Below are 24,814 nucleotides of genomic sequence, written 5' to 3'. Positions count from 1 at the left end.
GCGTTTAGTAACATTTTGTGTGTGTGTGTGTGTGTGTGTGTGCAATAAAACACAGCAGCATATTAATGCAAACAACCCCCTTCCTGCTGTGTCATCCTGTCTGCATTTGCTATACAGTGGTACTTCTCATTAGAACATAGAAACAGTCAAACTGTAGCACCCATACTTAATGATAACATGTAGAAAAGTCAAACCAGTCGGGTGAAACCGGATATCTTTTCTTCCTCTCGTCTCACATTGTTTCTGCTCATTACAGGATGAGATCTAAAGGATGACACAGCGGCATTGTCGCAGCGTCATTATTGTCTCTGCACCAACGGAAGAGCTGTCGGATTTCTCTCAGCTGTTCATTTCTCCCAAAGCCGTGTTTGAAGTCTCTCTGCAGTCGAGTCATACAAAGTGACACACAACGAAACAGGGCATTATGGCTAGTTTTTTTTTTTTATGAGTTTGACTTTGAGGGTCAGGTCATTTGTTTACCCCGAGCATTTTCTGCCATGATGACACATGCTGACACAGGGGGCAGGACTCAGGGCAAGGGGAGGATACAGAGTAGGTTAACAAAGGGTTGCCAAATCACAACACCTAGGGTGTTGCCAGATTCATCAGACGAGGCCTCTCAATCACCGAAGCAATCACCTCTTGCAGTAGTGCAGTGGTACATTCTTAGACATGCCCTTCTCCCCCATGCCCCACGCCTCCAGCTCCAGCTTATCCTCCTCTTCCTCCTCCTCCTCCTCGTCCGCTTCGTCCCCATCCCTGTCCTCCCCCTCTCCTTCCTCGTTCATGCTGGGCTCCTCGATGGAGGTCTCCAGGGTGTAGCTGTTGTAGACCTGCACCTCATTGTACTCGTAGATGGTGGGCAGGCTGCTCCGCAGGCCGAAGCGGCGCCTCAGGGCCACCAGGAGGGGCTGTGGCACGGTGAAGATGTCCATGTTGTTGCCCAGGTCCACCCAGGCCAGGCAGGGAAACTTCCTGGGGTCCTTCACCACCTCTGTCAGGTCCTTCAGGACGCCCACCGTCAGGCGGTTCCCGTTGAGCGCCAGGGTGGTCAGTTTTGGTAGGGAGCCCAGGAAGGGCAGCAGCAGACGCAGACTCTCGTCCTGCAGCTCAGTGAAGCTCAGGTCCACGGCCGACACAGATTCGCCGTTACTCTGGAGATAGTAGGCCACCCTGTGGACGTCTCGGCCTGACAGGGGGATTCCTGACAGGTTGACCACGTCGTTGGACAGCTTCTTCTTCAGTGTGGTTTTGAGACTGTGGGGAGAAAAAAGAACGAAAGAAACAGAGATTAGGTTTTCATATCCAACTTTGTTTCCATGGTTTGTGTTGGTTCTCTGGACCACATTAGTCATTTAAAGCTGACCATTCTGTATTTGCAGTTAGGTATCCGCGAGTGTGTAAAGACAAATGATCTTAACTTAACGAGCCTGTGTTTATTGATCCTCAGGGCCCTGTTATGGGGGACTGTGGACGTTGTTTAACAAAGCACAGTTGTATCCAGGCCATAACAACAGTAGATCGATAAATTAGATTTTTGTGTTGGGGAAATCTTACTTTACTTGCTTTTTGTGTAAATGTGTTTCAGTCTCCCCCTTACAGCCCAACTGTGCATCTAAAAGACAAATATCCCTCTCTCCACAGGGCACAGCCGATATTGGCTGTATCACTCATTTAACACAGAGCAGTCAGTTTGCAGAGAGAGGTGTTCAACTGGCATTGTTCTCATTTACATACTCAATCCCAACATAGAACAATACAAATACGGCAGGATTTCTGGTTCTTTGGTAATGGCCTAGAGAGGACAAACGGATCGGCATCAAATCAAGTCCAAATGACTGAACTGGTCATAGAAACAACCAACCAACTAACCAACTTGAGCTACCTAATGGATTTTAGTAATCTAGCAAACCTTTCACCCTGTCACCACACAGCTTCACATCCCTCACTGCGTCTGAGACTGTGCAGAAAACAGTCACCGAGCGATCCAAAACAAACCCCCTCTGCCTGCCAGGGTCATTAAATATTCATTTTGAAAAGCTATGAGGCAGCCATGAGGAGGTGGCTCTAGAGTCGAGAGCAAAGACACTAAGATTGTGACTGTATGTCATGGCAGAATCCTCCATGTCGATTTGGGTCCTCAGTTGATCCCACTTGCTCTAGCCTCCAGCGGGGTGTCACGGTGTGGCAGGAGGCTTTCAGGGAGGGAGGTACGGTGGCCTGAGAACAAACTGTGATGTTAGAATTATAAGGTTCTATCTCCATTTTTGTCAAAATTGAGTTCTTTATATACGTAATCTGATCCATTAGGTGTTTCTTAATGCCTGTGTGGTGTTATTTTTTAAATGTTGACATTTTTGAGTTAGTAATTCATAAAATACAAAGGTTCCATCTCACAAAACATAATGGAATGTAAAAACTCTAGTTCAATATCTCTGAACTACCCTAAACGGAGATAGAACCTTATCATTCTAAGCTCACGAAACCATACTGACAAGAGGAGGACATGGAGATTTCATTTTCAGTACATGCACGACTACAGCGGGCAGATCACTGGGGAAGGATGTACTGCACTGTACAAGCACAGCACAGTCGCGTACTGTACACATTTAGCCTACGGTGTGTCCCTCTCTACTCAGTGACAGTGAGGTTGGCCCTATCTCTCCTCCTGCTCCTGGACTGTGTGTGTGTGTGTGTGTGTGTGTGTGTGTTTGTGTGTGTGTGTGTGTGTGTATATGGGAGCCTCATAAACAGGCTGCCTGTAGTCCTCACATCTGTCATCCTCTCTGCTCTGGAGCGGCCAGCAAAAGGCCCGCAGCCAACCGGAGCTGAGATTTGTGAGTTATTGATTCCTCGAGTGGGCTATAATTCAGCTCCCTCTCTCTCTTTCCTCCTCCCCCCCTTTTCTCTCTCTATCTCTCCATCCATCGCTCAGCCACCCACCCACCCACCCTCCGTCCCTAGAATAATAATAATACCATAATACCGTAGCTGCTCTACTTCTTGTTTTTTGGCGGTGGATATGATGTGGTTTGCTCTTATACACCCTGTAAATCTAGCTAGCCTACTGTACTCCCTATTAATCCTTGAGGATTAGAATGTCAAGGCCGATTTTAAACATAGAAAACACGGAGAAGCGTAATCCTCCAATACCCGCCCCCTCTTTGGCAACAAACCTCATTGACCAGCGGTCGTCCCCTTCACTCTCCCCTCTAATGCCTGGGAAACACACACACACACACACACACACACACACACACACTCTCCTTCTGCCTCTCCTCAGCAGAATACCTTCAAGGGGTTCAGTTTGTGCAAAGAACTGCAGGATTTACACCTCCTGAGCATGCATCAACTTTTGTTTTGTGTTGGTCTGTCTTTGGCAGGGCTCAGTGAATATGGGTATTTCCCCAGGTCCTTCCTGCTGGAGCAGTCTGTTTCTCATTTCTCTCTCTCTCCCCCCCTGCCCCTCTCTCACTCTCTCTCTCTCTCTCTCTCTGTGTGTGTGCGTGCGTGTGTGTGTGTGTGTGTTGGAGGAGGGCTCCTGGTGCAGCGAGAGCCTCTTTCAGTTTGAACGGGGTGGGGGGATTGGCGTGGGGGGGGGGGGGGGTCGTCTGTAATATGATTTTAATGAGACGGAACAAAGACGAGATCAGACTACCGTCCAAACCCGCTGCCTCCCAGCAAGGTGGGCATAACGCCACCCACGGGTCTGCGGGGATGGGCACAGACTCAGGCAGAACTAGCCTTTCAGTTTCTATCATCACAGACTCAGGCAGAACTAGCCTTTCTATCATCACAGACTCAGGCAGAACTAGCCTTTCTATCATCACAGACTCAGGCAGAACTAGCCTTTCTATCATCACAGCGTACGCCACTGTCCATTAGCATCAAATGATAATGCAACAACATGTCTTATCTCGCTCTCGCCTTCTAATTTGCTTGCCCTGCTCGTAGGCTGCAGCAGTCTAATTCCTCTTGGACCAGCGGTTTCTACACAAACAAAACAATGTTTTCAAAGGACGCTAAATTATGTTCGCATAATCCAGATGCATTTCAATAAACAGTGAGATTCCCCTGTGGCAGGTCTCATTTAACAACTAACGACAGGGAAATCCATGTATTGACTTCATCAGGGGGGAATTGATACACCAGCACAGGAACCAAAATGAGAATAGACTCCCCAGTGTAATACTATTGGCTGCCTTAATGTGGGGTTAGCTGGTCTGTCTAATTGCTTCTCATATCCTGTCTCTCCTATGGGATACATGTTACCAGTTTTTTTTATATGGTTGAACATGGCCCCTCGCACTCATAAAATAAATCAATGGTTACCTACTCTGTGGAGAACTACGGTTGTAAAACCTGTGGTACAAAATAAAACACAAGTGTAAGATGCCAAGATGGGAGGTCAAAAAGGCAGATGTGATGTTAAATATAACGCTTGCTTTATTACCCTTTAACAGTCTTATGAAACACTCTGTTCTGAGAAACGGGTGAGGACAAGGGCGTGGGTGAATTATCATCTGGGTTGAGATCACGCTGGCTAACTTATGGTAACATCCATTTCAAGACCTGCCTCGACAAATACAGAGATCAACAGAGGGCCAGACAATCTGTAATAACAGTCAAGACAGCACAGACAACATGATGTCAACTCATGTTTCAGCCAGAGTTTCCAGGCAATCTCCACACAAAGGGGTTTGAAATGGAGTTTCCCCTACTCCTAATCATGTGTTAACATGTGTATTATGTGAATAGTTACTGTACATTTTTGCACTGTACAGTTTATCTATGTGTGTTTACCTACTCTGGTAAGGTTACCCCCTGGTCACTCCTTTCCATCTAAAACGACCCTTCTTGGCTGTGGTAGAGGTAATAGCTAATCCAGGAAAGACTTCAGTAGCAGACCCATTGATTTCTTCACCTTCACCCCTTTTCTTCCTCTCCTTTAATCTCTCCCTCACTCCTATGGTTTGTCAGTATCTTTTTAGAGCCCAGTGAAGCTAATGTCTATGGTCAGTCTAACTGCCCTCCTGGCGTACAGCAGGTAAGTGGTTATCAAGCACTTTGAGCTGCAATGTTTGCAGGAATAGTGCTATACAAATCAAAGTGATTATTATTATCAACATCGCCCTCCTCTCTCTGTCCCATTATTCTCCTTTAGTTCAGCCAGGTTAGGGGACTGTCCTCTCAGAACAATAAAAGTAAAAAAAAAAATGTTGAAAAACTAGCTGTCATATCCTGCCACTACAAAGTCCTATTTTAGATGGAAATGTGGTTCCATTTTACAAGGCACATAACACCTAAATATTCCAGGGGGTGGGTGAGTGATAAAAGCAAATGGTGAGAGAAACTTGTAATCTGTCCACCCACGTAGTAGAATACACATTCCCCTTCATTTACCCTCATGAATCAGTCATACAGCAGGGGGGAGGACGGAGTGGGTGGAGCAGAGGGAGTGTTACAGAGGAACTTCACTTCATTCCTTCTGTCCATTTTACCATGCATTTGAAACATCTGCTGTAAATGGTGGGTTGGTCCTGTATCACAATTAAGTTGAGATAAGTGTAGATCAGGTGGTGGAGGCAGAAATCGGACAGGACAGGCTCAGTGCAATGAATTCCTCATTCCATTGCATTCATTACAATGACCTGTCCTCCAGTTTCTACCTCCACCAGCCTCCGCTGGTGTAGATAGATACAGTGGTTGTGGTGAGGAGGAATGGGGACTAACAGAAACGTGTGCTCAGTCATTTAGTAGGACACTTCAGCAACACGCTCAGGAAAGGTGCTCGACCAGAAATATACGCAATCTGTAAGTCTCCCTGGAAGGAAAGAGCCTGCCCTGGCTTGGGTAATGCACATTCAAATTTCTGCCCGCCTGGCTACACACGCTGAGCGTGCAAAGATAGACTTGACTCATTTCAACCGAATGAAATAAAGGCACATGAGAAACATTGGATGGGGGAGAAGGGGTGGGCGGGGGGGGGGATCCGACTGATCGATGTCTGCTTCATCAAGGCTTTGGTCCTGACTTGTTTATTCCCAATATCGATCAGAGCTGTTTTGCCACAGGGCAGCTGTATAATACATGACGCTGGATGGTCTGTCTGAGCCTTGTGAGAACCAGGGGGGGTCCACTCATCTATCTCAGGAGGGCAAGGGAGGAAAGGAATTCTCTCACTGTTGTGTTCCACCCCTTCTTTCTCCTAGTCTGCTTATGTCTATAGACTAGCCTGGGGGATGCTGGTAAGATGGAGTGCAGGTTCAGGGGCTTCAGAGGTAGAACATTTAATGACCCTCGAGCTGAAGTATACAGTGTACGTATAGTGTAACACACTTTTACTACTGTACTGCAGCTTGCTAGGCCTGCAGCACAAATGTGTCTCGTCTGACATGAATCAGAGCCTAGGAGGCAAACATCAGACGAAACAAAGTTGATCCAAGCAACCATGAACAACAGGCACACACACACACACACACACACACACACACATCGCCACTGCCACTGCAAACAACAACAACAACAACAACAACAACAACGCACCCTCAACTCACCCATCTACTTCTAATTCCAACCCTCCTTGACCCAGCTCCATTAGAGCCCACCATGCCTCTCCACAGGGGTGTGCCTGGGTGCTTTAATTAGCCTTGAGAAGGGCAGCCAGGGCTCAGGGGTGCATGGAGGGCAGCAGACTGTAACGGTGCCAGTGCCTCCCTCCACTAACCCCCCCCCCCCGTCAGCTAACCCTCCTGGGCTCTCCTGACATCAGCGCCCCACAAGGTTCCCCTAACACAGGCAGGAGTGGCAGCTCAGCTCAGCCCAACTTGGTACACCAGACTCAACATGTTCAACCTGACGGAACACACGGAACACAACACAAAGTAACACAAGACGACGCCACATTAGGGAATCACACCCGACTCACACTGTGTGTGAGAACCCACGCAATGTAATGCACCGCGAAGCAATGCAACACAACATAATGCAACACAGCGCAATGCAACACAACAAGAAGGAGCACATGTAACCCACAGCAAGGCAAAACAATGAACTGAAGAACAATGCTTTGGACTGCCAAGCAACACAACATAAGGCTTAACATTTCAACAATATGAAGCCAAAGCACACAATATGAGACAAAAACACAATGCTTCAGTACATCATGGAATGCACCAAACCCATGTCTAATATGACCATATCTGTTCCTATCTGTTCACATTGGGAATCGTTTAAATAATGTGTGTGTCTGCAGTTCTCCAGGTGTATGAACAACAGTATGTTTTCAGCTTCCAACCAAAGCAAGAGAATGCATCACTGTAATTCCAATAAACAGTCTCTGTTTGCGGTGTGCGTAGAGTGTGTAAATCAGTGTGTGTGTGTGTGTGTGTATACATTATGCATGTATGTCCCTACTGTACATGTGATTCGAATGCATCAACTCAGCGATGATTTGATTAGATCTGACAAACTGGATTCTTGGGAGACAAAAATACTGCAGCAGAATACACGATAAGCGGTTTGCGTTACATAAGTGTATCATGAGACTGCGCCTCCGTCTGCTATGGCACTGTACAGGATGTCAAGGCACAGTTATGAAACCAAGATTAAAATGCAGCGCTCCTAAGGGTGCTTGACGGTACTGTAGTTGGGAGCAATGAGTATTTACTCCATTCAAAAGTTCAAAGTTAAGAAACACAGATTGTCAGGAACAAAAATGCTCTTTTGATTTAACCGTCAGGTTTTCTCTCTTTTTTCCTCCATCGCTCCTGTTAAACCCATTCAACATGTTTCATTTCACCTCAGACCTCAAATCAAAAGCTCTAAGTGCTCATATCAGATCAATAAAAGCTTTTAGAGAGAGATCCCCACAGAGAAATATCAAAGTCTATGCAGGGCGGGGGTATGGGGTTGTGATACCAGAGTCAGACAGACTTTCTTTGAGGGTTTAATTTTAGTAAACCAACCAGAAATAGACACGCATGGGGGAACGACACGAGGATATCATGTGACAAAAAGAAGCGATATTCAGAATGTCATTACTGTAGTGCAATACCAGCTACATGATATTACAACAATAACTAACTATGATGAGGTATCAACCAATATCATAATACTATAACTCTATTACGAATTATGAAGTGACTGTACTGTAGTTCTCAGTGTACAGTAATGGACACTGCATGCCCTCCTCGTCCTCTGAGATGGTCAGTTCACAGGGAGGTGTGTCATTAATTATGGATAACGACCATCGAGTCCCTACGTCTCTTTTCAAGGTAGAGGTCGGACAGAAAAGAGATTTATTGGATTAACTAAAGTATACAAGTAAAAGAACAGACTACTTAACCTATGAGATCAAAAGGGTAAGATTGGAAAAAACTAGGCCGTGTTAACAGATACATAGCATCGCTTTTTAATAAGCATACTTTAATTTAAGCATACTTATTCATTCTTATTTAGTTTTATTTGAGTCTTATTTTATTTCATTCTTATCATATTTTCTTTATTTCATATTTTTCTGTTACTCCTTTGTATTTGTATGTACAGTAAAGCACTCTGGTTGGGTAAGAGGTCAATGTCTAAAGGAGCACTGGAGGAACTATTTTTACCATTCTATTCTTCCAAAGCACGTTTATTTCTTGCTTGCTTGTTCCCTCTGCCCACCTTGAGCATTATTTAAGGTTACTACAGGGTCAGGAGAGATGAGTCAGAACTGTTGTGACCTTTCTGGAAAAACACCTCAAGGGATGACATGCTTGTCTGGAAATAGGTCAACACGTGTAAACAGCTGATGCTAGGGTCAGCCAGCCTGATGCATGTAAATAAATACATGAGGGGGAAAGTGCTTCAGTGAGGGTTCCATTTCTATTCTACTATCTCACTGAGCAGAGAGGTAGTGCACACAAGTAGTGGTGGTGGTGATAGCACAGTCCAGGGTGCTAGGGGATACAGGATGTTGTTGTACCCTTCAGCTGTGGGCACGTAGTAACCTACACTCAAGTAATGTCAAGTCACAAAGTAAGTAAGTAAGTTGCACGTGCAAACTTCGAAAATCTGGCCTAGTGGAAATGATACTACCGTGAGTGACTTCAAATGCAGGACAAGGCCAAAAAACGGAATGTGACACCAACGTCGGAGTGTGTTGCATGGGATATGCAGTACTCTTGGCATCTTTTTTCATTCTGCATAAACTCATCTCACACCTTTGGATCAGTGTAAAATTGCCAACTAATCAAACGAGGCGACTGCTGAGTTGACTGAAACCTAAGCAGCTTCTCCATCTGCCGTAGAGTAAATCTGTAATCCCACATAACCAGTGTGTGTGACGAGTGTGTGTGTGTGTGTGTGTGGATAGCACGGATGAACCTGGTTACAAATGTCATGTGCTTAGTACTGTACAGGTAGGTAACCTAATCGTCTGACAGTGACACTAGTCTGAATCTGGCCTGGGTCATATGTCATGTGTGGCAGGCAGATGGGAGAGCGGGGATATTCACACCAACGGCCACAGCTGATAAGACAGGTCTGCCAAAAGACTGACAGACAGATAAAACACCAGCAGCCTGTATATCAACATTCACCTCAAGTTCTGGAAATAATGATCAGAAACACACCAAATCTGGACTGTATGTCCAAAGGCAGTTGATGCATAGAGTCAAATAAGAAAATACATACCCTTAAACATACATACAATATAGGCGGAAAGTTAATCGATAATTACAAATATGAAACATAGTATATGACTGTAATAAAAAAAGAATAATGACAACAATCACCAGATAATGTAATTTACCGTACATGTACTAGAAACTATGATATTCTCATAAAAGCAAGTTGTTTGACTATTCAGTTAACCCTCTAGTGCCCCTAATAGACCTGTGCCACCTTTTACTGTGCCACCAACACTGCACAGTAAAAATACCATGGGGTCCTACTGGTGTAAATGTGTTAAGAGATGGACACGAAACATATCTTAACAAAAAAAAACGCTATACATTTAATTCAAAGATGTTCTTGAAGATACATTGCTGATATATCTCAATATTGGCAATAGATTCTCAAAACAGATGACTGGTATTTGCCCAAAATTTAGGATGCAACTGTGCTTTCATCTGGAATTATATTGGGGCACTCAAGAGGGTCACATGCACAGAATGCATGGCAAGCTGGCTGCAATACAAGGACACCCCTTCCTCTGACTACACTGTTTGTCCTTGCAGTACAGATGAGTCAGGTCTCGTACTTCTTGAGGTGCTGCTGGCTTGCCATACTGTTGGTGATGGTGATGGCTGTGGCACCAAATGGCAGTTTGGTACATGGCTCTCAGAACGTGCTGCCTAAATGCATCCTCTGTCGGCAGCAGACGAGAGGCAGGCATGTCGGAGGAGGGGGAAGCCAATACATACTGCAACTCGTCTAGAGTGGTACACTGTTTAGCTTTCTTGTTTCTCTTTTGGCCATACAGAATGAGAATGTACCGGTACTGTCTGGCGAGGCAATGAATCCTCCAGGTTGCCACTCAAATCAAAATGACTTACCGGTAAGCCAGTCAACTCTCCCAAGTGCCTCTCAAGTTTTGTGACAGCAGTTGTTTTTCCTATTTTTAAAAAACTGCTTGTTGTGTCACATCCTGTCAGTGCATGGCATGCTGGTGGTAGGCACTGGCAGAAGTCTTTTCCCAGCTGTTGGTACACACATATTATGGACAAAAGCAGTGTGACACCTGAACATCACACCCCTATGTGCTTGTTGAACTTCTCATTCCAGAACCATGGGCATTAATATGGAGTTGGTCCCACCTTTGCTGCTATAACAGCTTCCACTCTTCTGGGAAGACTTTCTACTAGATTTTAGAATATGGTTGCAGGGATTTGCTCCCATTCAGCCACAAGAGCATTAATGAGGTCGGGGACTGATGTTGGACAAGAAGGACTGGCTCGCAGTCGGTGTTCCAATTCATCTCAAAGGTGTTCGATGGGGTTGCGGTCAGAGCTCTGTGGGCAGGCCAGTCAAGTTCTCCCAGACCAAACTCGGCAAACCATGTCATTATGGACCTCACTTTGTGTATGGGGATATTGTCATGCTGAAACTGAAAGGGCCTTCCCCAAACTGTTGCCACAAAGTTGGAAGCATTCAATTCTCTAGAATCACATTGTATGCAGTAGCATTAAGATTTCCCTTCACTGGAACTAAGGGGCCTAGCCCAAACCATGAAAACAGCCCCAGGCGATAATGAGGTGGGTGGCATGGGTGGGTGGCATGGGTGGCATGTAGCACTACTCTCGTGTCAGCCTCCTCAAGGTCTTTGCACACCAATGCGTGCGTTTACGCATGCGTATTTTTTAATCCGTCATCCGAAAAAAACGTTACGCACAGAGACCTTGCACACCGGTCCGTTGCGGAGTCTGTTGCGTTTTTTTACGTTGCGAACTTTCAGGGTCTGTTGACACTCCTACTCTCCTCTCCTCTCCTAACCCTTTCGCAATACGCAACATGGAGTCTTCAAGCAGTGAGGATGATTTTGTGCTCCTCTCACTTCTTGAAAATAGGAAAAGGAAAAGGAAATATTGGATCCACCCCATCCTCAGAACTCGTCGGCAGCAAGTGGAGTTTCACCTGCTAATAAAAGATCTGAGGAATTATCCAGATCGTTTCCAGGTTTACCTCAGGATGTCGGTGGCCCATTTTGATTCGCTGCTAGCAATACTGGAATCACACATCATAAAGAAGGCCACCAATTACCGCGATCCAATTGATCCAGAACACTGTTTACCTCAGTGTACATTCGTACGGTGGCCAGAGTAAAAAAAAAAACTACTCTCAAAACGCTTTTGACGGACGCGAAAAACGCAGAAAATCGAACCTGTTGCGTTTTTTTTTTTGACGGATGAATATTACGGATTGGTGTGCAAGCGTGGTTGACACAACATGAGTTCTAATTTATTTTTTTAACGGACGTAAAAAACGCACGTAAAAAACGCATTGGTGTGCAAGGGCCTTCATGATTGCTGCTCAAATCAGGTGGGCTCTCCACTTTGTCTTTTTGAATTATTTTTGTCTCTTTGGCTTTTTCAAAACGACTACTTACTTATCTCTCACCCAGACAATGACTAACCATTAACCAATGAGCTTAGTAAATAATCTACTAACTCATTCAAGTCATGTCCATAAGGTTCTTTATCATTGAGTAAGTGCTTTACATAACAAGATAAAATATTTTATCTTGACACACAGTCAAGATAAAAACAACAATAACATAATAAAACATAGGCCATATGACCTGATAAAGCAGTGTATAATAAAAACAAGTGAAATAAAAGCAATAAGAGGGGAATAAAAACTTGAAAAAACATTGACAAGTTTTGCAACAGATTCAGACAACAGATTTACTATTAAAAAGCCTTCCTGTAAAAGTACGTTTTAAGATTTGATTTAAAAGAAGGCCCTGAGTTTGCATAACCTAATTTCCTCAGGTAGGGAGTTCCACAGCTGTGCGGCTCTAGCGGAAAACACCTGGCTTCACTCGGGACCCAGGCAGCGGCTAGGCTCATAGGGTGCGAGTACATCTGTGATGGAGGTGGGAGCGAGGCCATTTAGGGCTTTAAAAATAATTATAATAAGTTTCAAATCAATTCTATACCAGACAGGTAGCCAGTGAAGTGTTGTTAGGATGGGAGTGATATGGTCTTGTCTCTCGGAATTTGTTGTCTGTTTTGTTGTCAGTTTTGAACGAGCTGGAGAAGGCAGATGGCCTTTTGGCTGAGCTCAGGGTCAAAGACCACACGAAGATTGAGGGCAGAGTGCTTAATGTTGGAGGACAGGTTCCCAAGATTAGAGATCAGTTTACGGGGACCGATTAAAAGGACCTCAGATTAGGAGTCATTGAGCCGAAGGAAGTTTTGTGACATCCAGAATTTAATATCTGAGAGACACGCCATAACATGAGTGAATTTGTCTGTGTCACTACCAGTAGGCGTAACATAAATTTGGGTGTCTTCCGCATAACAGTGGAAATGAATATTAAACTTATGGATGATCTGACTCAAAGGAAGCATACTACATAATATCGAACCAGGAATCGACCCCTGGGGGACATGAGAGGGGTGCTGGAGATGAGGAGATGAGGACAACCAATAACACAGGACTGGGCATGAGGAGAACCAATAACACAAATTGTATACATGAAGACCGTTTAAGTTATACCCAGAAAATATATTTGTGACTTCAAACTCTTTAAACCACCTAATGCTGTGCAATGCATGACTGGTTTGAATACTCCCCTGGGAATGTTGTCTTATACTGGCCGCTCAATAGGGCTGTTGATTGGCTCCAAGCAAGCCTTCTTCCTGTTTTATTGAGGCAGATGCATCATTGGATGTTGTTATTAAGACCTACAGCGCTGCAGGTTATAGAAAGACTGGCACCAATGATTGCCTTGCAATAAAGACAAGTAATGAAATAGCATCTGCTATATGAGTGCAATCTCCTCCAAATGTGCTGGAAGAGCAATTTCAGGGTAATAAAGAATATGGGGTTGATTAATTTGAAATCCAATACAGATTATAAAAGCATTACAAACTTCTTCAGGGGGACTCAGCAATCTCAGGACCACTATAACGTGCTATTACTGCCAATAATCAAATTAACTTTGAGCTATCCGGAGACATGATTGCAGGCAATACAGGACACAATGGCTCTGCACCTTACACAGTGCTCTACATGTACTGTATGACTGAGCTGACTCAAAGGCCTGCTTCTGATGCATTCATGAGCTCTGAAACTATTTCATTGGTTTACCTTTTCCATGTGAATATAATATGATTTTATCTATCGCTGGAAAGCGTGCTACAGAGCACATGTACAGTAAGATCTAATTAGACTTTCACCATCAGTTTTAAGAATGCTAGGAATGTTAAAGTATCATTCTGTTTAATTCTACAGCATGCATGAGAGAAACCAAACCTCGAGGTCTAATCTATTTAAATAGAGGCAAGAGGAAAGGAAGTGCCCCCCCCTCCCTACCTCCCTCCCATCCTCTCTCTCTCTCTCTCTCTCTCTCTCTCTCTCTCTCTCTCTCTCTCTCTCTCTCTCTCTCTCTCTCAAGTTCCCCCCAGAGCCTCAGCTCAATCCGCAGAACTGCAATGTGCCCTCTGTGAGGCAACTGTTGAACAAAATGGACTCTTAAAGGAAAGCAAGGGAAATCGTGTGGGGGAGGCAAGGGGAAAAAATCTATGGGAGAAAAAGGATTTTAACATAGGAGAAATGGAGGGGGAGCGAGTAAGAGAGAGAGCAAGAGAGAGTGAGGGAGTGTGAGAGAATGAGAGAGGATGAGAGAGGATAAAAGGGAAGGGAAGAATCGTTTTTTCTACATACATCATTAAGGGATTATTCTAGAGAGAGTATCTCCTTATGTAACGTGACTACTTAAATGTAACTCAGGTTACGTTCACACTGGAAGGTCTTGATGCTCAATTCCTAATTTTTACACAGATCCGTTTTTTTTGTTTGGCAGTTCACATGACTTTTAAAATGTGACCTATATTTGACCTACATTGACTCGTGTGAACATTCCACGGCCCTGAACAGACCGGCATGCGCAGAAGGACAATAACAATGACGTCAGGATGTCACGCGCAGCGCACTGTTTACAGAAGTAAAAAAAAGTATAGGGGTCTAATACATTTTTAGATTACTAAATCTAAATCTAAGTCTCTTTGTAGGATACAGGTCTACTCTGTATACTGCAAGTATATCTAGATTTATGATATATAATATATAGGATAACATATATAGGATAACATGTTACAACCGGTTTCATTTTCAAGTTTTTGTGCAGCGGAAGCCGGTAAAGATATGAGCAAGATATAGTGCAGGGTTGCCAGATGGGACAGGTTACCACCGAATGGGCTACTGGATTTAGCGGTTATGGGCTGGTTAGGCTGTAACTTGTCAATCCCATCTGGCAACCCTGCTAGAGTGACGTAAAAGTCGCATTAAACGCGACTTGACAGTTCAGACGGGGGAGCGTTGGTAAATATCAGACATGTATCCGATATAATACCACCTCTGAACGCGACCCAGGTCAGATTTCACGTGACTTGCGCTGTTCCCACGGTCATGCATAAATCAGACCTGAGTCGCGTGTCGGCAAAAAAATCGGATTTGGGTCACATTTCACTGCAGTGTGAACGTAGCCTCAGTGACACAGTGAAAATCATGAATGGTGCCCCGATGCAACAGCAGTAAGCCTTACAGCACACATTCTCTTTCTGTGCAATCTTGTGCACCTCTCCAGTGAGCTTTGTATGTGTTGTCATCGAAGAAGGCTGTGTTTGGGTGTCTTCGACGACAACATTGCAGCAGTTTGTTTATTTTATTGTTTTTAAATCATGTTTTTAACTTGTAATGTAGTTAGCTACATAAGATATGATAGTCACTTTTGAACAATGAGAGACTTGGATATTACTTACGATAAACCAGAGTTTTTTTCACCGGGACACTAAAATGTGAAAACCCAGTTGTCTGGGCTCCAGTGCAGTAGGACTGAGGTGAGGCTGCCTGCCTGGTGTCTGGGTAGTTAGGGGAGAGGTTGTGCAACGACAGAGGGTTTGCACTGAGAAGCCTGCCAGAGTACCGCTGGCTAATGAACTCACGGGGAGTGCCTGGCTTGTTATTGTTGAGTCTTATTTAGAAACATTGCAACAACGAGACAGCGCTATAGGATGTTCGACAGAGGAAACATTTCACAAACTAGGTTAATTGCTCAGGGAAAGGGAAACACATGGAGATCGTTAGTGTTTTTTTTCATAATGACTTCCCTCTCAAATGCACCTGCTCGTCAATTAGTTTAGAGTTGGAGAACATTTCCACAGTTCTGTTTATTGTTTAGAAAATGTCTCCCAAGCTGGGTCTGGTGGTTTTCATTGCAACAAATCTCTGTTATTCATTATGATTGGTCTGTTAATCCATCCCTGAGCTCGGTCTACAGTACCATGACAACTGTCAATCAGTGCATGTACTGTGGGACATGTGGAACATCATTCCATAGATATAATATACCACTATTCAGGCACACAGTATAGGATCACAATGGCATAGGGAAGACAATAACAGAATAGACTTGGTTGGCAGCATGGATAATTAGCCAACAAGTTAAATCCTTGCAGGTATTGTAGTGGGTATTGTAGAGTAAAGCGCCTTAGCCCAACGTCAAGAGTGACTAATCTACCACACACACACACACACACACACACACACACACACACACACACACACACACACACACACACACACATACACACACACACACACACACACACACACACACACACACACACACACAGCCTACTTCAGAGACATGGGCTTAAGTAGGTTTTTAGGCTGTGCGTATCCACTGCTCCGATGTGAGTTTCTATCTGTATTTGTTTGTTATGATGTTATGGCAGTGCCTGTCTCGGAAAGGGATCACTATGCCAGTGACAGATGGGCAGACAGACTCACTCACCAGGCCTGTGTCTTTCTCCTGGGCACACTCTGTCTCATCCACTTGGAGTGAGGGGTCAGGTGGTAGATCAGCTGTCTGCAGATCTTGTCAGAGGACTTCAGGGTGTCCGTTTCCTGTAAAATACACACATACATACATATACACACACGCACACACACACGTACCCACGCACGCACGCACACACACACACACACACACACACACACACACACACACACACACACACACACACACGCACACCTCAGTAAATGTTCATTTGACTAATTTATGGTGAACTTATTCAATATCTGGTGTCCAAGGTGAAATACACAGACATTTCAGTTACACTTCATCCATAATATGCAGTGCTATGAAATTTGTCAAAACACGTTTCAACAGTGAGTTTGACAACACTGTTGAAGTCTCACTTTAAGACTGTTATAAATAAGGTTTATCTTCCAATGGACTACTGTATTACTTGCATCTAATGCTATTTTCACATTGGGCTGTGCAGTCAGGGGGTTTCTTTGTGACTTGATGGCTTCAAAGGTTAAGGCTATTTATAATGGTCTGGTCCCGCTCATTTATCACTATACAAAAATAATGGAAAGAGGCTGCTTTCACATTAGCTCAAGGCTGTTCTCCCTTGTCCATCGTAAATGTTTTCCTCAAGCATTTTCTGCATAAAATATGCTTTAGCATCTCTGTCAGTCTCCCTCTCGCCTCATTCTCGCTCCATCTACTACTCCTGTGCCTTTTTTCTGCCTTCCTCCCCCTCCATTTTTTTCTCTTTCTCTGTCAAAGACTTTAAACGGATTGGGTTGAGCAGAGCAGGGTAAATCTAATTAATGGTACAACAAAACAACAAGAAAGAGGCAATGCAGTGAAAGAGAAAAAAGACAGGGGCAATTTACCTCAGGGTGTTTAGCCTAACTGTCGCAGTTTATTCCCAGGTTCCCACTCCCACTCTGTGACACACAAACATGCTTTATCCCTCAAACCTTCCGCTGTTCTTGTTCCAGGCAGTGGGACGACAGTGAAAGCAATACAGTATTTATGTTAAGTCTTAGTGGGAAAGGACTTAGAATATGCAAGTGTTCTTAGGAAAATGGCTTCCCTTTAATCTGTAAACTCTTTCATTTGAAGAAATATCAAGTCAAAATATTGCAATGCAATGGATTCAGTGAGTATTCCCCCACTACTACTTAGTTAGCTATAACACTAAGTTAACTATAACTTTACATTGTAAGCAGGCTCACAAAGCAAGCTGTGTTAGTTGACTAGAATAATTTATTCTAATTTTTCAGAATAAAAGTCTGAACATTTGATCGGTTGCCGACTTGTTCCCGGTTGCACCATTTGCTGTCATATATGCTCAACATTGTTTAAACCTCAACAATGGGACATTGTTCATATTTTTTTGTAGAACATACATATAAAACAGGCTTGCAATTAATTTAATTTCCAGCAAACAATATTCATGTTCAAACTCAGGAATCCTGAGTGTCAGTATACAGTGCTGCATGTTCTTACAGTAAATGCACAATAAAGACAAATGGGGGGGTTCTTCTGAGATTGAAGAAGCAGAGAGTAGCTGACAGCACCCAGGTCCAGCGGAACAGCTCTCGAAATCCATGTCACGTTTGACACAAACTCCTGCCAAAAGTCATCAGCCAGTTCAGAGAACACCCGGCCACCCCGCCAACTTTTCGCTTACCTAACCTCTAACCCCCCCCCCCCCCCCCCCTAACCTCCAACACAGAGCCTCCTACTGCAAGGTTGCCTCGTTTCACACTAATGATACTGACTGGGGAGGTTTCTGAAACTAGCAGACAGAAATGTGTGACTGAACTCCCACTCGTTTCAAAGACAGCTGCTGAACACTAGCCTACAAAGGGATGTGCTGATGTTAGCTTTAAGGTAGTTAAGTTTGAATGGCTTCAGCTGACAATAATCTAATACACGAAGCATTGTCCAAAGTACAGACAACAGCACAAACAACAGTCTGTGTGCATGAGTCACAAATAAACGTATGAGTAGTACATGAATTCCCAAGAAGACCTTACATTTGAAGACCTTACAGAACCTTGCTTTTCTACAGGGCTTTTTCATGTTATAAATCTCTCTCTCTCTCTCTCTCTCTCTCTCTCTCTCTCTCTATATATATATATATATATATATATATATATATTCATTAATTTGTTCATCATTCATTTGTGTTTCTACCTGGGCACTGGTCTACTAAACGAGCCAAGGCTGTGTTAGCATGATACCACACCTGGTATTAAACATACATATCATACAATCGGAATACAATGGGAGCTCATCCACATCACAAGGTGGTCGGTCGGACCAGAACAAAATCAGGCTACAATGAGAACACAATGCGACTTTTGTGCGTCTAGATCTGTACAATTGCATGCAATCATTCTATTTGGGTGACAAAAGTCGTATTTAACTGTCAAGTGTAGACAAGGGAGTGTATTTACTCCTGACGGTTGTGGGAATGGCTCAACACTGTGAGTGACCCACTTCTGACCATCGGTTAAAAATAGGCAGCCGGGCCCGTCACGTCTCCTGCACCCCAGGAGTGAACACGTGCGAACCCAGGAGGCATCGGACGGAGCGGGCCTAATCACAAAGACTGGATGGACACTGGCAACAGATGTCTGGAACCAAACCAAATGGCCTAGTCAGATTTCTATGACACTGTCGTGTTGCTCTTGAATGACCCCTTGCAGCTGTGGATTCCCAAACATTCTATTTTCTGCATATGAACTAGTTTACTGTTCCCTGACAACAGCATAGGTGAGCTGGTTGAAACAAACAAACACACACAAAAGAGACAGACAGACAGACAGACACAAACAGAAAAGACAGACAGACAGACAGACAAGACAGACAAGACAAGACAAGACAGACAGACAGACAGACAGACAGACAGTTTGTGAAGGCTTACCCTCTTTGGACACTGCATGTCCTTGGCCAAGCTAAGCAGGAGTTCATGGGAGATTGGGTCCACCAAGTTGAGAAAGGCTGCATTCTTATAGAGAATATCATTGAGAGATGTTCCCTGCAGTCCCAAGTCCTGAGCAAACACAGAGAGGCAAGAGTAATCAATGGGTGTTTCTTTTCAATCGTTGTAAAGAAAAGCATGAACTTCAAGCCTCTGAAACAAATTGTCATGCATCACTGTATTCAAGTGGTATTACATGGGCTGCTTCAGGGTCAATGTATAAAATATTCTTTCATCATGTTCACTTTTCAAGCTGAGGGAGTTTAACTGTAGGAGTGGGGTACACTGAGCAAAGGCTTAAAAACAGTCCTGGGGTTAAAGGCCCATGCCAGCCAATTTTGCTTCTTGGCTTTTCTTGAAAAAAATACTCATAGAACGGATGCACTGATTGGTGACATTATATCATTTACAGAGCTATTTGGGAAAGTAACGCCAGATATAGCTTGGATCAACTGTCAATAAAATGTAGCAAAAGGTTGTTAAACAAAAAAAACATTGAAGGGGTTTCGAGGGTTATACAGAATTTGACTCTGGATGCTAACTTTACAAACAGGCTAGCAACGTCACACTTCGGAGCTTTGTAGCTGTCTGAGCTGTATTTGTTTCTGCAGCATACGTCATGGCATGTGGGAAATAGTTTTAGTGCCAAAAATACACCGAATTGGACCGAAATCACAATATTCTGACTTGAATCATTGTGCAATAACCTTGTGCAGCACCAGGATGTCATCAGCTAAAACACAAGATGACTAATGTGGGGCTTATTCACACCCCTTCAAATGTAATGACTTTCTTCAGTAATATTCTTCTGAGAAACTAAGGAGACCCCCTTGAGAGCAAAGTAGCAATGTGCCTTAAGGCAGTTCCCTCCCAGATCCACACACACATGCACATGCACACACACACACACACCCCCCCCACACACACTCTTCCTCGGAAATTCTAAAGCGAATGCAGAACAATGTCTGATGTGCAGACCGGATTAATGAAAGGAGGAACGAAAACACATCTCCAGGTTGTCGTTACTTGTATCGTCTGCAGGCTGGTGCTATTTGCAGTGACAGTGTAAATATATGGAGGCAAAAGATGCAGGAACTTTAGGTAAAGCTCGGAGGGCTGCCAGTGGTGGGGATGTCATCCTCAGTGTTTGAGACATAACGCTTTGAGACACATCAAAGGATCTCTGATGATGCAACCTACATCCACCTCCCCTACCAAGAGGATGACATGTACCACACACACGCACGCACCCACGCACACACACACACACACACACACACACACACACACACACACACACACACACACACACACACGCACACACACACACACACACACACACACACACGCAAGTCAGGGAACAAACAGGCTGAAACTCACAGAGTAAAGAGAAAATCCAAACTAAATTCTTTAAAACACTTCTCCTTCTCGTACTGTATACAGTATCTTGAATAGCCTTACAACTGTATGTGTATATTTATATAAAGCCATGACATTATGGGATGTGAAGGTACCTACAGGCGAGGGCTGGGAGCTCTGTATGCAGCGATAGGAGCTATGTAAAGCAGACACTTTAGTCTGACAGTCCTAACACTGACGAGTGGGTACAGTGAAAGCTCTGAGGAAAACTCCCATCAGCACTTTCTCCTCCTCCAGCTTTCAAGCTGATTTATTACTCTGGAGCTCTCAGGGATTCCCTCCATGACTCCGAGACATTCTCCAGCTTTCTCTTTATGATAAGGAAACATCCCAAATTCCATTCACACACAGCCACATCATGAAAGGAAGGCAGCATAAAGGAGTTTGTACTGTAAATAATTCTCATTTGAACCAAAAAACATGTGGTTTATAAAGACAATTAAATAGACCTATAATATTGGAGGAACTTCAGACCCCTCATGCTCCTAGTTGGTATGACTTTCCTTTGAGTTCAACTATCAGCATTTACATTTTGGTAATATCTGCGTTAATCTGAGTGAATAACTGATATGTCATTGCGTCTCTCATCTCCCAGCACCCTCTGTGTGACGGCTGTTTCATGTTTCATGTGACAGTGTGTGTCTAAAACGTCTGCATACAAGTTGTTTTCAGTTCCTTCCACAAAGCCTACTCCTTCGTAGGCTTTAGAGGTGCATATCTAATCTGGAGGTTGTCTCGTCAACTAATGGAAATCTTGACAGAATTGAGTGCACTTGAGTGCATCTAGTTTATTAAGGACCAATTAAATGTATTATAGAATGCTCCAAATTCAGTCCAGACGTCTCCTGTCACAGGATAAAGAAAAAGTGGGATGATCCAAAAAATCATATTTTTAAACAAAATTCATTGCAGCCAAGATACTGACTTGTTCCAAGTAGTGTCAGCGGTGCTGATCCAAAAAAGACTCAATATATACATATCTGTGGATATTTATACATTACCAAATAATCATATCACATTTCTCACATCTGACACTTGCCTTTTATGGCAAATTTATGAGAAAATGAAAGCTCAATAAAAATATATACCTTATGATAATTGTACAGTGTACTTCTGCAGTGTTCTAAGTAAGCCAATGTTGAATTGTATTACAGAGTGGAAGTGTACATTTATTTAATATTAGCCTCTAATAAATAGTTAGAGCAAGGGCTCAAATAACTATTTTGATAAACAGAAATCGTTGTGAAACATACAGTAGCAATTGACAGACATTTAATATAAAACTTTGTTGTGAGTACGCTACTCTAAATCAGTTCACTGTCATGAGCATTTCCAGTGTAATGATAACAGGAGGTTTTTAACAACTGAGAGTAATTTCTACTCTACGAAACCATGTCAACACTGTTACAAGAGCTGAGGTGGAAAATTGTGACGCATTATTTCTAATTTCAAAGGTAATCTTACGTATAATATAGCACCAGGGGGAATTGCTTCTTGCATCAGCACACATATTCAATGTGTGTAGGCTTTTAGGCTTAATGCACATTTGCTGATTCTTTGTTTACTGATCAACATACAGTAGACTCCAAACTAATTAACTTAATGGCACAGAAAGCAGCTTCGAGATGGAGATAAGAGTCTGTTCTTATTGCTTCCTTTAAGCATCTCCTGTGTGCAATGACTTCCTGTGATAAAAGTAGGCATGCTCCACACCATCTTGTGACTAACTAGATTAACTAGATTAACTCCTAATCTATAAAGGATTTGCGTTTCACTGAGTAAAACCAGGAGATCTCCTAAATGTACCACCGTTATGGAAGTGAGGCTCAGTGGTAACAGTATGGGATGAGATAGGGTTCTCTCCTCTCCAACCATTGTATTATGACAAGATAGCACAACGTCCAGACTGTCAGTCAGGCGAAGCAGCATCGTGCTAGTATGACGGTATCTGATGTAAGACAATGGCCCCCCAACATGACCTGACCAATGAATGAATGGTCTTTATGGTCAATGATGCTCTGGGTGCTCAATGATGCTCTGGGTGCTCCCACAACAGCATGCAATGGGGAGGACTGACTGTTCTGTGTTTGGAATGGGGAGGACTGACTGATCTGGATATGTGTGCAACAGAACGCCATCTCGGCTCACAACCATCCCTGTTGATGGTTTGCATCTCATCCAGGAGGGTACATTTCTTTCACCCAGAATGATATCAGAGGCTTCAGCCTAATTAATACTGCAGTCTATGTGACCTAAATTTTTTTGCCTACAGTGTATTTTATCCAGTACTAGTCAATGAAACAATAACATCTCTGAATATATTTCAGTACCAGTATTCTAAAAGCTTCACTATTTGCTGTAAATCAAATACAGTACATTTGACTATTTTCTGTTAAGTACAGTAGGTGTTAAATTGCAAATGAAATATAAGATTTTGAGTGTCTATCTACATACACGTATCTACATGACTTACATTGCAGTGAGTGCATATCTTTTTCAGTATATATAGCCCCAGCGGGAATCGAACCTACAACCTAAGCGTTGTTAGCATCATGCTCTACCAACTAAACCACAGCTTCAGACATACAGTACACCTCACTGGTTAATCTCATCTGTGGTATGTAAATGATGGGAGGGAGTCTTCCCAACAGTGAGTCCTCTTACGTAATCAGACACGCTTTTCTCTGAACTTCAAGGGGCTTTCCTGTAAGATCCAAGTGGTGACCCAAGGGCCCAAAATACATGGCAAAGCCCAGCTTCATTAATTACAGCCAGACTTCTTTGCACTCCAGCTGTTAGTTTGGTTTAGAATCTGTAACAAGGGGAAGTGTGGCACAGTGATGTTTTCACAGTAATGTAACTTGAGGGGGCTAGACGGAAGCAGTGAAAGCTTATGCACTTTGCTTCAAAGAATGTTGATGAGAGGCATGTGGTTTTGCATAGAAATGGAAGTATGGTTATTCATTTTAACATAATCTGCAGTGCCTTGCCTTCATTGGGGATGTCTAGTGTGAAAAGTGGTATTCTAGGAAAGAGTCAACAACATGTCCACACCTGTTACTGTAGCTGTGATGTGGGTGATGTGAATTGATGGTAGCCTACATACAGTACTATCGCCCACAATAAATACAAACATGCAATTAAAAACACTACAGTAGTAGGGTGCTTAATGTGTTCGCTATATTTTCTAAAGTTAGAATGAGAGTAGGCTGGCAGTTCTATGACTATAGCTCTAAATGCGTTTACTCGATGAATTAAAAGTGTTTTTAATCCTGTACAATTCAACCAAAACGATCGATGGATTATATACGTTTTCTTACATTTTCCACCACCACAATTAGTCGTGTTAACAACCTGTGGCTATACTGAAAGCAGCACCAGGTTTCACAGCTTCATAGAATGACTTGATGGACTGACATGTTTGGAGTTGTGAGGAGATATAAAACTAAGTTTTAACCACATATTCATATTCAATGGGAAACACACCTTTCTCAGTAATTTGAGCACATCCACCGCTTGTTCCATTTTCTGTTCTCGGAGAAGCTTCTGTATTTCTCTGATCCATGCCACCCGTCTAACGTAGGGGCTGTGGTTGGTTTTCCGCAGCATCCCCGGGAGCTTGTCGGACTTCAGCATCAGGGATGTAAATAACAAGTCCCCGCCACCCCTGTCTCCACCCCTGTCTCCGCTCCTTTCGCCTTCTCCGGAGCTGTCATGCCGCTGGCGTCTCCTCTTTGAAAAGGTGGCTTCTATGTCCAGACTACTCTGTCTGGTCAACCTAGAGCCCATTACTTCACAGAAGAATGATGTTTCAGTGTCACCACGACTCGTTGAAAAAGATGTATCAGGTTGGACAGAATGTAACCATAATTAGACAACTTGGATTGAGTAAACGT

At 43.5% G+C, this 24,814-nt stretch overlaps 1 protein-coding gene across 1 annotated transcript; it reads right to left on the bottom strand.

Moving 5' to 3' along the window:
* Positions 1 to 635: 635 nt before the first annotated feature.
* On the bottom strand, positions 636 to 24,713 carry lrrc75bb (leucine rich repeat containing 75Bb; the record flags this gene model as incomplete). The annotated part of the gene is made up of 4 exons (XM_080527918.1): positions 24,405 to 24,713; positions 19,443 to 19,571; positions 16,505 to 16,617; positions 636 to 1,257 (listed from the first exon to the last, which is right to left on the bottom strand). Exons 1-4 carry the CDS (start codon positions 24,705 to 24,707, stop codon positions 636 to 638), a joined length of 1,167 nt encoding a protein of 388 aa, XP_080384044.1. The 5' UTR covers positions 24,708 to 24,713.
* Between the last annotated feature and the right edge of the window lie 101 nt (positions 24,714 to 24,814).

The sequence above is a fragment of the Nansenia antarctica genome, assembly GCF_963989245.1.
Source record: "Nansenia antarctica genome assembly, chromosome: 4".
Taxonomy (NCBI): Eukaryota; Metazoa; Chordata; class Actinopteri; order Argentiniformes; family Microstomatidae; genus Nansenia; species Nansenia antarctica.
The sequence above is the reverse complement of the archived record's forward strand: the minus strand, read 5'-3'. Positions and strand labels throughout refer to the sequence as shown.